The sequence below is a fragment of the Medicago sativa genome, chromosome 8 (genome assembly GCF_051527215.1).
Source record: "Medicago sativa cultivar Bolivia chromosome 8, Bolivia_mono, whole genome shotgun sequence".
Classification (NCBI taxonomy): domain Eukaryota; kingdom Viridiplantae; phylum Streptophyta; class Magnoliopsida; order Fabales; family Fabaceae; genus Medicago; species Medicago sativa.
Window position 1 is genome coordinate 65,650,706 of NC_140756.1, and position 16,658 is coordinate 65,667,363.

The 16,658-nt window shown below is 33.8% G+C and overlaps 2 protein-coding genes across 2 annotated transcripts; both read right to left on the reverse strand.

Moving 5' to 3' along the window:
• Positions 1-1,600: 1,600 nt before the first annotated feature.
• On the reverse strand, positions 1,601-4,873 carry LOC146900587 (uncharacterized). The gene is made up of 4 exons (XM_085736963.1): positions 4,564-4,873; positions 4,293-4,500; positions 2,798-4,214; positions 1,601-2,686 (listed from the first exon to the last, which is right to left on the reverse strand). The coding sequence occupies exons 1-4, from the start codon at positions 4,871-4,873 to the stop codon at positions 1,601-1,603; spliced, it is 3,021 nt and encodes a 1,006-aa protein (XP_085593089.1).
• Positions 4,874-6,925: 2,052 nt separating this feature from the next.
• On the reverse strand, positions 6,926-12,766 carry LOC146900588 (protein STRICTOSIDINE SYNTHASE-LIKE 7-like). The gene is made up of 4 exons (XM_085731598.1): positions 12,297-12,766; positions 8,447-8,754; positions 7,880-8,009; positions 6,926-7,372 (listed from the first exon to the last, which is right to left on the reverse strand). Exons 1-4 carry the CDS (start codon positions 12,714-12,716, stop codon positions 7,097-7,099), a joined length of 1,134 nt encoding a protein of 377 aa, XP_085587724.1. The 5' UTR covers positions 12,717-12,766; the 3' UTR covers positions 6,926-7,096.
• Positions 12,767-16,658: the final 3,892 nt, after the last annotated feature.

The window sequence follows — 16,658 nt, forward strand, 5'->3', positions numbered from 1 at the left end:
AAGCAAATAATAGACAGGAAAGAAAAGAGGCACAGAGAATTGTTAACCCAGTTCGGTGCAACGTCACCTACATCTGGGGGCTACCAAGCCAGGAAGGAAATCCACTAGTGCAGTCCGTATTCAAAAGCTCTCAGCAAACCACGTTTGCACTTATGACCTAGGACCTACCCCAACTAGACTTCAACCTAGGAACTCCTAGATTTGAGATCCCATCTCACTCCCTTACAACAGATCACAATCCCCTGTGATTCCCAAATTACAAACTCAATTCAAATGAGGTTACCCTCGAAAAACAACAACTTGCAACCTTGCTTAAAAGCTTAGATGCAGTCCACAATCTACCTAGCTCATTGCTTAAAAGCTTCGAAGTAGTGCAAAGTATTACAACTCAAAGCACAGTCCTAAACATGTATCAAGATGATACACGAAAGGCTCACAATATGTATGACTCAAAACCTAAACAAAACTCTATTTGTAAACCAATGTCTTGAATGAATATCTTAAGGTCTTGCAGCCTTTTATATACTGAAGCAAGGCGTGTCATTCCTTCAATCATGCTTCAGATTGGATCAGTGACTTCTTCATTAAGCAATGGACGGATATAGAAACTCCTATAAAATAGGCTTTATTAAAAGTCTCATAAAAATACTTTCCTAAGTCATTCCATCAATTCCTTAAGAAATCACATATGTTCTGATCTCTTCATAATTGCACACGGTTCATACCAACACATGCTGGTGTGGATTCCTTCAATCAAGCAAGCGCGTACGTAAACATAGGTCAGGCCTAGAATGTACAGAACAACTCTTAATGTTGGAACATTATGTTCCACATCTTAAGTGAATATTTGTTTTAGGCAAAAGTGAAGCCAACATACAAATATCCAACAATCTCCCCCTTTGGCAAATTTTTGGCTAAAACAAATTCAGCCCACACCTGTTAAAAACAGAGAGATAGCACACGCAACCTTTCCTTCAATCTTCACAAATAAAATCTTCCTTGAAGAAAGGTTCATATTCTCAGACTTCCAAAAGATACCAAAATATAGTTCTTCAGTCTTCACACATGATCTTCAGGACTAGAAGAATTATATTACAGGTCTTAGATACTGCTTTCATACACAACAATTAACATATGGAAATGAGCAGACTAGAAGGTATCAGAGAGAAGATCAGAGTTATGCAGCAAAGGACGTATAAGGAAAAATAAATTCATGTACATCCTAAACAGACAGTCAACTGTCACAACACGCTACTTAGAGAAATAGGAATATAGTACTCAGTAGCTCAAATCATCAGGATGTCTTAACATCCACAGGAACATTCAGGGACACAGAAGCTTACTCCCCCTCAAGGAGTACAAACAGATATTCTTTACTCCCCCTGAATATATGCAAAAAAAAATTTTTTTAAAACCAACACGAATACAAAAAAAAAATAACCAGAAGGCCAGAATCGGATGTCTCAACATCCTCAAGCACATAGTCAGGTAACATACAGCAAAGATATACCTACTCCCCCTTTTTAGCCATAAAATATGTCAAGATGTGATAAAAGCATAAATTACAGCTAAAAGTACCTGACATTTTGAACAGTGGTTGCTATTCCTCATGGATGCAAACACCCAGCTTGCTTCGTAGTTTCTCAAATTGCTTGATATCTAAGGCTTTTGTGAAGATGTCAGCCAGTTGTTCTTCAGTTGTTACATGCTCCAGAGTTACAATTTTGTCTTCAACAAGATCTCTAATGAAGTGATGTCGTATGTCAATGTGTTTTGTTCTGCTATGTTGTATAGGATTTTTGGAAATGTTGATAGCACTTAGATTGTCACAGTACAATGTTAGAACATTTTGTCGAACATCATACTCTTCCAGCATTTGCTTCATCCAGACTAACTGAGAGCAGCTACTACCTGCAGTAATATATTCTACCTCTGCGGTTGATAGAGACACAGAATTTTGTTTCTTGCTGAACCAAGACACCAAATTGTTTCTAAGGAAGAAACAGCCTCCTGAAGTACTTTTTCTGACATCTGCACTACCTGCCCAATCTGCATCATAATAGCCAATCAACCTGCAACTTCCACCGTGAGAATAGAGAATCCCATAGTCTGTGGTGTCGTTTATGTACTTCAGAATCCTTTTAACTTGAACAAGATGACTCATTTTAGGATCTGCTTGATATCTAGCACAAACCCCTACAGCAAAGGTTATGTCAGGTCTGCTTGCTATAAGATATAGGAGACTTCCAATCATGCTTCTGTACAGGCTTTGATCAACAGCTACACCATTTTCATCTTTGGATAGTTTTACATGAGTGGCTGCTGGTGTTCTTTTATGACTGGTTTTGTCCAGACCAACCCTTGTCACAAAATTCCTGGAATACTTGCTTTGACGGATACAAATGGTGTTCGTTATTTGCAAACCCAGAAAATAGATCACTATTCCTTCCAGCCTCTTCTTAGTCCCAGATTGTATTTGATAAATCAAATGTGGAAACATTTGATTCGACATTCCACCAAGCACAATATTATCAAGGTAGGTAAGGATAACCAGAAATCTTTCACGTTCTTTTGTTTTAGACCAGGTTTTGTCTGCATCACTTTTCTTGTACTCTTGAATGTTACAGGATTCTGAGAATCTTTTAAGCCAAGGTCTGGAAGCTTGCTCAAGGTACGGACAAGCTTTCTTGTACATAAGGACAGAAAAACATGAGTCATCATAAACTCTGTGTTCTTCTACACAGACATCTTTTTGAAGCTACCCATCATTATCCTTTAGAATAAGAGTTACACATACCAGAAGACAGATGAATTTAAACTCAACTATAGAGTCAAGGATTTCAACAATTTTGAACTTTTCTTCTAAAGCAGGACCTTGTATTGCTAGTTTGGCCTTGTTCCCTGTCACATCATCAGAACTGATATTGGAAATAGATTTGGTTTCAATAGTATTTTTAGTATCTGGCATAGACACCAAATCTCCGCCCATACTTCCTCCACCTTCAGTATCTTCAACTTGAGTAGTGGCAGATATCTTATGATGTTCAATCATTATTCGCAACATCTCAATTTGTTCCTCATATTCTGAGTCCCATTTGTAACAGTTGTCTCTAGATCTGACCCCTTTCATTATGGTTTCTCCTTCTTTGTTCACAACTCTGCATCCAGTCTTCCTGAAGGTAACTTCTAGATCCCGATCACACAACTGACTTATGCTAATTAGGTTTGAGTGGAGTCCTTCGACCAGAAACACATTAGTTAACTTAGGTAACTTGCTCATCTTAAGGCTTCCTATTCCTATAACTCTGGCTTTAAAGTTATCAGCAAAGGTAACAGGGCCAACATCAACCTGTCTCAAGTTTTCAAAGTAATTGTATTCACCAGTCATATGTCTAGAACAGCCACTATCAAAGAACCAACCCTTCTCATCAGATGTTGCTGGGGATGTATGAATCATCAGTCCCACACATTTAGATTTCCTTTCTTTATAAGTTTCACTCTCTACAGATCTGGATTGATACAGTTCAGGTGTTTTGCACAGATTGAAACACAACAGAGTTTTATGTCCTTGTAAGTTGCTAGGAGGACATTTCCAGGTGGAAAACTCTTTTTCAGGCTTAGTTAGGAGAGGTCTTGACGGATGTTCTAACATTTTGCCAGGGTTATCCACTGTGCTGGAAGAAGTTACAAAGTTTAACTTTTCAGCTGGGTTCACACTTTTATCTATCTCATGCTGATATAGAGACTGGACATAGTTACTAATCTTATGTTCATTTGTCAAGGGTTCATGAGTATGTTCTATGTCATTAGGTTCTTCTATTGTTTGACCATCTAACAACCTAGTAAAAACATTAGTTCCAGCACTCATCATTGTAACTTGTTGTGAGGCATTGTTAGGATGAGATTTGACAGATATTACCTTATGATTAAGATCAGAAATTTTGCTAGAATGATTAGTTCTTTTATACTGGAGCTGGTTGATAATCTCATCATGCCCTGCTAGGAGCTTAGACATGTCTGTATCATCATAGTCAGGTATCACAATTTCCTTACCAGAAAGGTCTTTATCAGAAGAATTATACAGGGGTATCATCCTTCCAGTCAAGGTAGTGACAATTTTGGCAGCATCTCCTTCACCATATCCATCTTCATCATCAGACCAAGAAACCAACATCCCTTTCTTTTGTTTCTTGAGCAAGGTTGCACATTCAGTTCTAATGTGACCATAACCTCCACATTCAAAGCATTGCACTCCTTTTTATTGAACATTTTTGTCATTATTTCTGTCATACCTTGGATTGCTTTGTTGCTTGTCAATGTTGAATCGGATGTTTTGCCGACTGCCTCTGATTCTGCTATTGACTTGTTTCAAAATTCTGTTGAACTGTCTACCCAGCATAGCCATATCATCTGCAATTTTGTCATCTTCTGTATCTTCATACCACTCATCATCATCAGCTGCATTTGCTGTAAGAGCAATACCTTTACCTTTCTTCTCACCTTTGTTGTCAACAACAAGCTCATAGTTCTATAAAGAGCCTATGAGTTCTTCCACTTGCATACTGGAGACATCCTGAGATTCTTCAATAGTTATCACCTTCATATCGAATTTCTTTGGAAGGGATCTGAGAATCTTTCTCACCAATTTTTCATCTGACAACTTTTCACCAAGAGAATCAAATGAATTTGCAATGTCTAAGACATTCATGTAGTAGTCTTGGATGGTCTCATCCTCCTGCATTTTCAGATTCTCAAATTTGGTTGTTAAGAGCTGAATTCTTGAGCTCTTTACTTTTGAGGTTCCTTCATGTGCTGTCTTGAGGATGTCCCAATCATCTTTGGCAACATCACACTTTTTGATGAGTCTGAACATATTTTTGTCTACCCCATTGAAGAGAGCATTCAACGCCTTTGAATTTGCGAGTGACAGTTAATCTTCAGGAGCAGTCCACTCCTCTTCTGGTTTCAGGACAGTTGTTTTGTTTCCATCTTTATCAAGGACAACTGGATGTTCCCAACCTCTTAACACTGCTTTCCAGGTTTTGTTGTCTATGGACTTGAGATATGCACACATACGTGATTTCCAGTAGTCATAATTGGTTCCATCTAACAGAGGTGGTCTGTTAATGAATCCTCCTTCTTTCTCCATATTGCCAGAATAGATCTCCTCTGGATCTCACCCAATAACAGGCAGGGTGCCTGCTCTGATGCCAATTGTTATTCTGGCACGTTAGACTTACGATGTTCCAAACGATGTTCCAACACAGGACACAGTAAACAGATGTTGTATATGATGTTTAGAACATTAAGCTAACAGACATAAATATAATAAAGCAAATAATAGACAGGAAAGAAAAGAGGCACAGAGAATTGTTAACCAAGTTCGGTGCAACGTCACCTACATTTGGGGGCTACAAAGCCAGGAAGGAAATCCACTAGTGCAGTCCGTATTCAAAAGCTCTCAGCAAACTACGTTTGCACTTATGACCTAGGACCTACCCCAACTAGACTTCAACCTAGGAACTCCTAGATTTGAGATCCCATCTCACTCCCTTACAACATATCACAATCCCCTGTGATTCCCAAATTACAGACTCAATTCAAATGAGGTTACCCTCGAAAAGCAACAACTTGCAACCTTGCTTAAAAGCTTAGATGCAGTCCACAATCTACCTAGCTCCTTGCTTAAAAGCTTCGGAGTAGTGCACAGTATTACAACTCAAAGCACAGTCCTAAACATGTATCAAGATGATACACGAAAGGCTCACAATATGCATGACTCAAAACCTAAACAAAACTCTATTTGTAAACCAATATCTTGAATGAATATCTTCAGGTCTTGCAGCCTTTTATATACTGAAGCAAGGCGTGTCATTCCTTCAATCATGCTTCAGATTGGATCAGTGACTTCTTCATTAAGCAATGGACGGATATAGAAACTCCTATAAAATAGGCTTTATTAAAAGTCTCATAAAAATACTTTCCTAAGTCATTTCATCAATTCCTTAAGAAATCACATATGTTCTGATCTCTTCATAATTGCACACGGTTCATACCAACACATGCTGGTGTGGATTCCTTCAATCAAGCAAGCGCGTGCGTAAACATAGGTCAGGCCCAGAACGTACAGAACAACTCTTAATGTTGGAACATTATGTTCCACATCTGAAGTGAATATTTGTTTTAGGCAAAAGTGAAGCCAACATACAAATATCCAACATGATATTATACCGAATAGGGACTAAGGTCTTAAAATCACACTTAATTTCAAAGGGATAGAAAAAGGAGAAGAGAAGAAGAATAACTCGTTAACACAAGCTAGATGGAGAAGAGAGAAAGAGTTCTCAGCAACTCAATAGGACTCTTTGATGTGATTTTTGAACAGAATGGAGTCCTCTATTTATATAGAGATTTTGTAACTGTTTTAACTAAAATTGCGGCAACAGTTACTCTAATGGTTAAGATCAAAAGGAAGCTTAATCATTAATCAGTTCAACAACACTTGTGGATAAGATAAAAAAAAAAAAATCAAATCCACAAAAGTGGAGGAAACAAACTCATTGGATATGACTGAAGGAACTAGGAAATTCAGTTAAATTTTTATTCTTATCACAACCAACATAAGTTATATTTATGGAAAGTGATATCTATGAATAAAAATAATAATGACTATTATATTTTTATCATTATCAAGTATTTAAAATTAAATATTGCAATTTAAACAATACTAATGTGTGTGTTCTATTTTACGTGGGACACCTACTCTCTATTTTTTCTATTCACATCACACTAGCTCAAAGTCTTATTACTTTGGTGTTTAATCTCTTCCAATTTCATTTCAACTTCACACCAATGTTTCAACATTCACTTTAAAGGTGAAATTCTTGCCTTGGGTAGTTGATTGCTTGAGTCAACGCAAAGAGTATAAAATAAGATAAGATATATATTCCTCATAAAAAAAAACTATTTCCACTATAATAAGTATAAGTAAATGAGGCTGAAGTTCCACAAGAACCTATATTCATGCCACCCACCTATATGCAGAAACTAAGTATTTGCTTCTACATCATAATTTTATGAGAATTTTTGTTGTTGTTTAAATTGTAGGTAGAGCAGGATACTTCTCAATGTCAAGACGTATGACAAAAGGGTATAAAATGGAACCACAATACATGTGATTCCCAATCTTAATCCCAGTGGTCAATGAAAATTTGGGATCATAGTAATGTGTTGTAGGTTTTCCTTCCAAGTCCACAGTGATAACTCCTCCGTTCTTTGACAAATTCAGACTTGAAACTTTTTTTGTGATGATTGCCAGAACCTTCCTAATGAAAGGGTATTTGAGCATTATGTCCAGTTCAGGAGAAAATGCCTGACAGAAGAAATACACAAACAACAACATTAATCTAATATGAGTTACCAATACATATAAGGGAAATGCTAACATGTGTCTATAAAGGCACATGTTAATGTATTAAACATAGAAATTTTGTATTGAAAATTTTGCTAAATTATTTCTCAACAAGTGAAATAATTCATGTGAATTAATTTTTCTCAATAAATTTACTATTTTTAGAATCCTTAACATGTGCTCTAAGTGAACAAGTTAGCAAGACCCAACATATAATTAGCACTTTTCTGTTCATTGTACAAATGGCCTTAAGAAAAACCTAAATTGGATGTCACATTTTTTTGGTAAATTAACATCGATCTTATCCCTTTTGTGTGTGTGTGTGTGAATTGGTATCTTCTGCCCACAATTGTAGAGATTAATCTCTTGAGTCGAATATGACGATAATGAATGACAAAACTCTACTTCTATAAATTTAACACTTCAATAAATAGTTAATAAAAATAAAATAGTGACATCAAATGATACCGTGGCTATTCCAATCCAGTACTGCCCATGTCCATCATAATGAATGTTATCAGGCATGCCAGGGAGGTCACAAAACTTTTCTGTGCTACCTTTTTTTGGGCCATGTATGTAATATTTCTTGCAATTCATCCTGCAACATTATCCCATAAAATAAAAATAAGTCCAATAACATTTAGAAGTAGGTCATTGTTTTTCCCATCCTATGAGTTTCTCGCACGCCCTATTCGAATTCTAAAATCTGAAATGTTTGAACGTGTTTTTTAAGTTTTATGGGGTGTTCATACTGTTCCGGTTATATAATCGAAACTACATAGGGCACGCGAGAAATCAACAATGTGAGAAAAGAATGATTCTTAGAAGTATGCAAGTAACATGGCTTGATCCCAAATTTCAATAAAGCACACCCCTTAGTTTGATGGAAATTTATTTGAGAATATGTATGCTATTTTCATTTTTCAAATTATTTTGACACTTTGATTTTACAATGTTTTTACTTCTTTTTTTATGTTCATGAAGACAATGATTTTTACTTTTATACTTGTACTAACAAGGTGATAAACAACTTACATGGAGGTTTCACAAAAGACGACAAAATTTTGATCCGGTGAGACTGCAACTCCATTAGGAAAGTAGAGGTCACTCACTAGTAGGGTTGTCTTTTTTGTTGATGGATTATAGCTCAGAAATCTACCATTAGGTTTGCCTTCTAATATATCTAGGACAGAATCCTTGATTGAGTATTTGGATGAAGCGTCGGTGAAATAAATAGTACCATCATGTGCTACATCAACCCCATCTGTTATTTTGAATATTAGGCCATCAATCTCAGTCACAAGTACTTCAATCTCTTTTTCTCTTGTTACTCTCAGTAGTCCCTGTAGCATATCATTGATTAATTAATTAGATTAGTGAATGAGTGGGTCACAAGCCATGCATGATGTGCCCACTAAATAAATAATAATGTATCATTTCAATAAAATTGTCTTTGCTCTTCCAAAAAAAAATGATAATGTAACTTGTCACAATTTAGTCCAATGATTTAACGCAAGAAAGAAAAGAATCTATAAAAACATAACAATCGACAATGATATTTTGGCTAATCATACACGAGGTATTTTGTAGTAACTATTTGGAAGAATTACATGCTGTCACATATGACTTTTTTGTTTCTTGTGAAAAAATCTTTCATTTTTATCAACTTTTGGGGACTTCTATGGTCCTGTCTTCTGCCCCTCGTTTCACCCAAAAAGAGGAGTAGCACTTTGGTGCCATAGCTTTGGTGCCATTGGTGCCATAGCTTGCATCTCCACCACACAGACACACATCACACATACATCCCCACACACATCAATGGCTAGGATTTCCCCAATGGCACCAATGACACCAAAACTATGTCATGGAAGTATTTCCCCAAAAAGAGGTCCCGTCTCAATTTTCCGTTTTTTACATTTTTTTATTTAAGTGAAATTTAATTTAATTTTTTAAATATTTTTTTATTTAAGTGGAATTTAATTTGTTTTACGAAAGTTACATTAAAGAGATGCACCCTATAAAGAGTGATGCTACCGATGGAAAGTTGTATCGCTACATGTGATGGAAGGATTGCCCCTATTTATAAACACATTGTGCCATCTCATATTCGATGTGAGATTCTTAACACACCCCCTCACGTCCAGAACCGGACATCTGGAGCATGGACATAAATGATGGGTGACCTGATAACGGAAACCTAATAGCAGGTGATCCAACGGATCTTGGAGGAGGCTCTGATACCACTTAGAAATTGTGGTTGGGCCTAACACAACTCCAGAAAACTGGCTTCTGAGGTAAGTATTGCCCCCACTTATAAACATATTGTCAGACCATCTCATATCCGATGTGAAACTCTTAACATTGCTAGCTATTTTTTAATTCACGATGCATTCGGGATAAGAATATTGTATAAAGTGTGTTTACACTAACACCCAATAAAATCCTACTGTTTTCTCAAGTCATTTTTTTAAATGAAATATTAAAAAAATTGCTCTGTCCATTTTTCAGTATCCCACCCCGTGAATGGTGGCTCTACATAAAAATAATTTGGACTGTCACGGTTTCAACAAGTCACTACTATAACATAAATTTCTGCATGGTCAAAAACAATAATATTTAGAATATACAATCAGTACTTTTCTTAAAACTCAAAAACAATACACCCTCCGGTCACTATTATAAGCAAAAATTAACATTTTAGATTCATTTATTAAATGATGTATGTGGTCTATAATAATGACCACATACATAATTAGGGAGCCTCTAATATGGACCCCTTTTTTAAGGACCACCCATAGTCCTTGCTAAATGACCTACAATAGTGGGTTGACACACTTCTTCTATGTTTACATAGATGGCTTCCATTTGAATCTTTATTTTGACTGGGCTTTTGCAATCAAAACCAGTAAATCATCTAATTCACTACAAATCACTATCTCACTCCTCGTCACCACAACTTTAATTTCACCATTCAACAAAATCTTAAGTTCAAATTTAACAATTTAACATAGCCATCCAAAATGGTTTCCGGTTCACAAACGTCATTCCCCTCTAAGCCAAACTGAGATTCAATTGCTACTCTAGCTTTTGAATAAGTCATTAAGCACAAAAGACAAGCTTCAATATGTTTTTTGAGAAAAAGGGCAAACAAAGCTAGCGTGATTGCAATTGTTAATGCTTTCACGCTCTTCGCATAAACAACTACAATCAACACCTCCATTATAATCACTTTCATACAACACCTCCATTATAATGGCTCCATGGACCGAGGATGTTAAGCGGATAAAACGTCATGAATAGGTGGTTTCAGAATCAACGGTGGTGACAGATCAAGCATTTCGTGGTTGTTGCATTCTTTGTGCGGGAGTTGTTCATCCTGATAGACTTGAAATGGATGGGAAAATAATAAAAAGTTAAACCGTACAAAATCTATACCGGAATGGAAGTGTAATTACCTGCTATTCCAGGTCATTTACTAAGGACCATGGGTGGACCCTAAAAAAAAGGGTCCATATTAGGGGCTCCCACATAATTAATTAAATGTAAAATGTAGATTTTTGTTTATAACAGTGACCGGAAGGTGTATTCTTCAAATGTCACATCTTGAGATGAACTAGAACTCACGGCACTCAAGTATTTCCCATATTCATGGCATGGGTGCCGGCTGCAAAGTTAGTTTTTTTTTGGTTACATAAAAGTTTAGGTTGGTTCGGCTCCGGTCATCACCAGGGTCAGGACACGCCTCTGGGTCCAAAGGACACTTATAGATGTACTTACAGATCATCCACCAACACTGTCCTCACATCGGCAGAGGGAATCGAACACACAACCTTCTGCAAGAAAATGGACCGTTCCTTACCAACTGAGTCAACGTGTGAAGTTAGTTATTCTGTGATGAGTTTTATAGTGAGATTTGAGATCCATATGGAGAACGTGGGAAGATGGGAAGATATGACAAAATAATAAACATGTCATATGTCGGAAAATGTGGGCTTCTTTATTTTAATTTAATTAATACATTTTTTTGAACAAGAAATTAATTAATATAATTTTTGATGTGACACGATAACAAAATTTGATTGGTCTACTTTGCATAAATAATTTACACCGTGCATGTCCATTGCACTCTAATTTATATTTTTTTTTTGTACAACCGGAAAAAAATTATATAACTCTTGTTACAATATTCACAATAAATATTAATAAGTATTTAAAAATTATTTGTACCAAAAAAAAAAGTATTTAAAAATTATTTCAAGACTTTTTTTTAAAAGAAGTTATTTCAAGACTAAAAAAAAAGATAGTTAATACATCTACAAATACCTATATTTTTAGTTGGATGCATTTGTAGAAATATTCACAGTAAATTTTAAAAATACTTAAAAGTTATTTCAAGACTTTGTTTTTCGACGGAAATTATTTCAAGATTTAAAAAAAGATAGTTAATCTTGAATAAATCAAAGATAGTTAATACTATAGCAAAATATTTGATGACTTTAAGGGTAGTGAGTTGACATTCTAAATCGATTTTTCACACATAACCAATCAAAATATGTAGAATTGTTGTAGGAAAATAGTTTTGTATTGTCAATCCACCATCTTCAAACTCATATTATATATGTGATTCATTGAAATTGATTTCTTATTTTAATATGTTCGTTTGAGGGATTTGTTTTATTTCAACCTATTCTTAGATTTTAAGAAAAAATCAATGGTTTTTTTTTTTGGTCAAGTCAATGGTTTTTTTTAGAAAAACTAAAACAATCCTGGGGGCTGGAACAGTAATTGCCTTAACTTTTTTTTACCTTAAAAAAAGAAAAAATTTAGTTGATTTCCATTTGCAGAAAAAACATTCAGATACAACATTTATATGACAACCAGTTACCTTATCTGCGTCTGCAACAATAAGTTCACCATTTCCATCAAAAGCCAAACCAAGTGGTCTTCCACCAGTGTTAACCCAATCTTCAACCACCGATTCATTCACTGTGATTCTCTTAATCCACCCATCTTCACAACTAGTATAAACCAAAGCCTTATCAGCGTCGTATACCAAATCTTCAGGTCCAAAAAGTTCTCCTTCTGCAACTTTTTCAGATCCTAATCTCATGTTGTTGTTACGTAAAGGAGCGGTTGTAGTGGACCGGGTTTGTTTGTCAAGGGGGAAAACAACCGGTTCGAAAGGGTCGAGCCGGTAGAAAACCGCTGAGGCTATAATAACTGGGAGAATTATAGCTATGAACGGTGTGAAAAGAGATGTTCTTGTTCTTGTTTGAGTTCTTGTGTTTGTGTTTGACTCAGACATCTTGGAACTGGTGAGGTTTAGTACTGGTGGGTGGTGATTTGTTTATGTTTCAATAGAGTTGAGTTGAATTGTATATAAATACAACGTTGTTTGTTTATTTTTTTGACGTCTTGTAAAGTTGTTTGTTGATGATAACAATGCAAGTTAAGTAAAAGAAGAGGCATGTGGCACAAGTAATGAAACAGTGGACTAGTAAGAGTTGTGTTGGATATATATGGAATACTATAATATTTATCTTTTTTGACCAATTCTTAAAAAAAAAAAAAAATCTTTTTTGACCAATCACACGATACTTATAGTCATGATCTGTCATTATCTTTTTTTAACAAGTATAATATAGTCATATGATGGATCAGTTTATGATATATATTGTCACCACAAAAATAATAATAATAATAAAAATAATAATAAATAATCACTGTTATCTCTCCTTTCGTCGCTAAAGTCACGGTTAACACATTTATCTTCATCATTCATTTTGAGTGAATCACCAACTTCACCTACAACGTTGTCAACACTAACAAGACAACCGACATCCTATGCATAATTTTTTTTTTTTTGACAAAATGCATTTGCACATTAATAATGAGTACACTAATATTTAATGATATTAATTTGGTAAAATTATTATTTTTTTCTTTTATTTATGGGTGCTGCTAACCGGTGCCTCCGGGGCACCGGTTAAGGAACAATAAAATTAATGAATTCCACTTAATTCACTTCAATTAAATTGAAAAATTAGTCAACTTAATTAAAATAGAAAAACGCTGCATTAAATACTCTTTAATGTATTCTTTTTTTTAATCATATTTTTTTTTTGAATCCACTTTCTTCATTTCATATCTTAACAATTATTTTTCTCTTCCTGTGAATTTTACTCTAATCGATCTTTTTTTCTGTGAATTTTCTTAATCACTTTTTTCTTTCAAACCAATTAACGGGAAAGTCTATACTCAAACCAGTTTTTTTCCATGAATTTTTTTTTTCTTCCGGTGAAAAAACCTATTTTTTTTATTAAAAGCTGTAGAAATAATTAAACTAAGACAAGACATTATAAAGTCCAAAATAAAGTTGCAATTCCAAAGATAATAGAATATGGTACCTGCAGAATTGAATTATACTGAAGGCAGAGAGATCATAGATAACTGTTGGAAGTCATATGGCTTTGAGAATTGAGAGAGTATTGAATATAGCTTTTATTAATTTTAATTAGTTGACTTATTTTTTTTTTTTTTTTGATTACAATTAGTTGACTTATTTTACTGTGAGGTCTACGTTACCCTCTCTTGTTTAGGGGGTAATTACCCTCCCATGATATCAACCAATCAAAATGTAATATACATAGACAACATTAAATGTCAAATAAATGAGTCAATTTTTTATAAGAATCTCTCAAAAAAATAGAATTTTTTAACAAACCATGAATTAAATATGATTTTTTTATATTTTTTGCAGTAAAAAAATCATATTTAATTCATATTTTCTTAAAAAATTCTATTTTCTTTTTGAATAGATTTTTACAATATTTTTCACAATATCATTGAAAAATACAAAGACTACACATGATTTGACTTAAAAATAGAGACCAAAACTGGTGACTAAAATTTTTATAGAGACTAAAAGTTGAAGGAAAATTTCAGAGGAACCAAAACGAAAAGTTGATATATTTATATGGACCAAAAAATATTTAACCCAAAATATTATATTGATATTATAGAAGAGACAAATAATTTGAGACAAAGAAAAATAGTTAATAAAACATGTAATTTGAGATGAAGGGATTAGTTTTTCATGTGTTACCTTGTATTCTTGAAACAACTCCCCCCCCACCCCTCGTTTTTTCCGAGTTAAGATCATCTTCATTTATGTCTTTCTCCATTTCTTCCATTTTGAGAGATACACAAATTTTTTTGAAAAAAGTATAATATAATTAATGATGGTGGAACCCACTTAGTAGTAAGACCAACCATCTATTTTTTGTGTCTATCTCTCTCCAAATTGCAAATTACATTTATTTTGCCAAATGGAGAGGATCTTAACCAGTTTTTCCCTTCTAAAAAGGGTATGATTAACTATCATAATTTTGTAACAAAAAAAAAAGGGAATGTTAACTTGCGCCCTTAAGACACAAGTTAATGAGTTAAATGTAGAAAATTTTAGTTGGAATTCGTGCATTGAATTTAATTTCTTAACTTTTATTGATTGATTACACAAACATGAATAAAATATTTCTATTTTTAGGTTGTTTAACATGTGCCCTTAAGGCACGAGTTAGCATGACCCAAAAAAATTATCTCAATTTTGTTTTTGGCATAAATCAGGTATCATTCGCGCAGAATTTTTTTTTAAGAGTTTTTGAACCAAGGACCATAATTAAATTAAAAGAGCATACACCATCTCATATAAGTGTTTTTGGGTAGTTATCAAATTTTTTAATGAAGCTATATTTGACTATATTAGTAGATCTATTTAATGCATCACAATTTCCGATGTGAGTGGATTTTATTTTTGCTTTTGTTTTTCGGGAAATGTTAACTTGTGTCCTTGGGGCATAAGTTAAGAAGACAAATGTAGAAAGTTTTTCTTGGAACTTGTGCATTTAATGTCTTAAAAGTTGCAAAAGTTATACTTTCATTATAAAATTTATTTTTAATTTCTTTTTTAAGCTCCTTAACTTGTGCCCTTAGGGCACAAGTTAACATAACCCTTGTTTTTCTTATAAGAAGACAAATGATGAAAATACATGTTAAAATTCATATTTATACTCTCTCATCTCTATTATATATATTTGCCTTAATTTTTTTTGAAAAGTACACTTGGCACTCTTCTATGTTAAACTTCATTTAATGTATTACACACTTAAGCATCACTAATACACATGTGCACCTCATCATCTAATTTTAGCTTGATTATTGGCTATTGATAAATCATTGTTAAATATTAACACATGTTTGACCTTTCCATTTATTACAATTGATACCGATATGAATGTCAATACAAAAGTGGCATCCTATAAGAATATTCTCTCTATTGAACCTACAACCATTTCATTTTGTATGTGTATTTCCACTAATCAAACAATCACCCTTTAATGTCCATAAATGTCTTATAATTACGTGTGAAAAAAGTTCTAATTTAAGATATGCATCAACAATTGTATTGCTCAATTTTTCTCTATAAATATTGGTTCAACTTTCACCATTTCATATTCATTCAAAGAATTCAGAATGCTTTCCAAATATCGTAACGAAAGTTGTATAAGATGGTGGTTCGGGTAAAAAGGTGTTTTCATTTATACTATTTTCTGTTAGTTTTCTCTCATTGTATTGTTTTTATTTGGTAGTATTATCTATCATTTTTTTTAAGTCACTTATAAATTCTAGACTTCTTTATCAAAGTCCAGGGATTATGGATCTAATATGTAACGTGGAGGCTAGACCTAGAAATTAGACATCTAAATTTTGAACTCACACCTTTCAAGCGATCATTTGATATCAAGATCAACACGTAGCAGCAGTACAATTTCGTCCAAGAATTTTTGAAGAATATTAAGATTGAGAAGGATTGATAAGGATCTATGAAACATGGAGATTTTTTTTTCTTTCTATATGAAACATGGATATAAACATGTACTAATGTTTTTTTTAGTGTTTACTGGCATTATCATCAAATTGTTTGTTGATAATTTATTTTTTTGGCTGAAATATATAATTTAGTTTTTTTTTTGAAGGAATAATTTAGTTGTTTCTCCTTAAAAAAATAATTTGGTCGTTTCAAATTATAATTTTGCTACGTTAATGTTGTTGGTTTTTTTTTTGAAGGAATGTTGCTGGTTGGTTTTTATTGTCTTTGTTTATTTTTTTCATATTTTTTAATTATATTTTAAAACAAAGCAATTTGATTAGGTGCACCAATAAAACAAAGTGATTTGATATATCAATA

What these genes read in the sequence shown, in the direction of transcription:
- LOC146900588 (XM_085731598.1), bottom strand. Translation starts at nt 12,716, where the DNA reads ATGTCTGAGTCAAACACAAACACAAGAACTCAAACAAGAACAAGAACA. An exon ending in TTGTTGCAGACGCAGATAAG is followed by an intron (nt 8,755 to 12,296) that starts GTAACTGGTTGT and finishes GATATGCTACAG; the next exon opens with GGACTACTGAGAGTAACAAG. An exon ending in ACTGGATTGGAATAGCCACG is followed by an intron (nt 7,373 to 7,879) that starts GTATCATTTGAT and finishes TTCTTCTGTCAG; the next exon opens with GCATTTTCTCCTGAACTGGA.
- LOC146900587 (XM_085736963.1), bottom strand. Translation starts at nt 4,873, where the DNA reads ATGTTCAGACTCATCAAAAAGTGTGATGTTGCCAAAGATGATTGGGAC. An exon ending in AGAATCTCAGGATGTCTCCA is followed by an intron (nt 4,501 to 4,563) that starts GTATGCAAGTGG and finishes TTGACAACAAAG; the next exon opens with GTGAGAAGAAAGGTAAAGGT. An exon ending in AAGCAACAAAGCAATCCAAG is followed by an intron (nt 4,215 to 4,292) that starts GTATGACAGAAA and finishes TGGTCACATTAG; the next exon opens with AACTGAATGTGCAACCTTGC.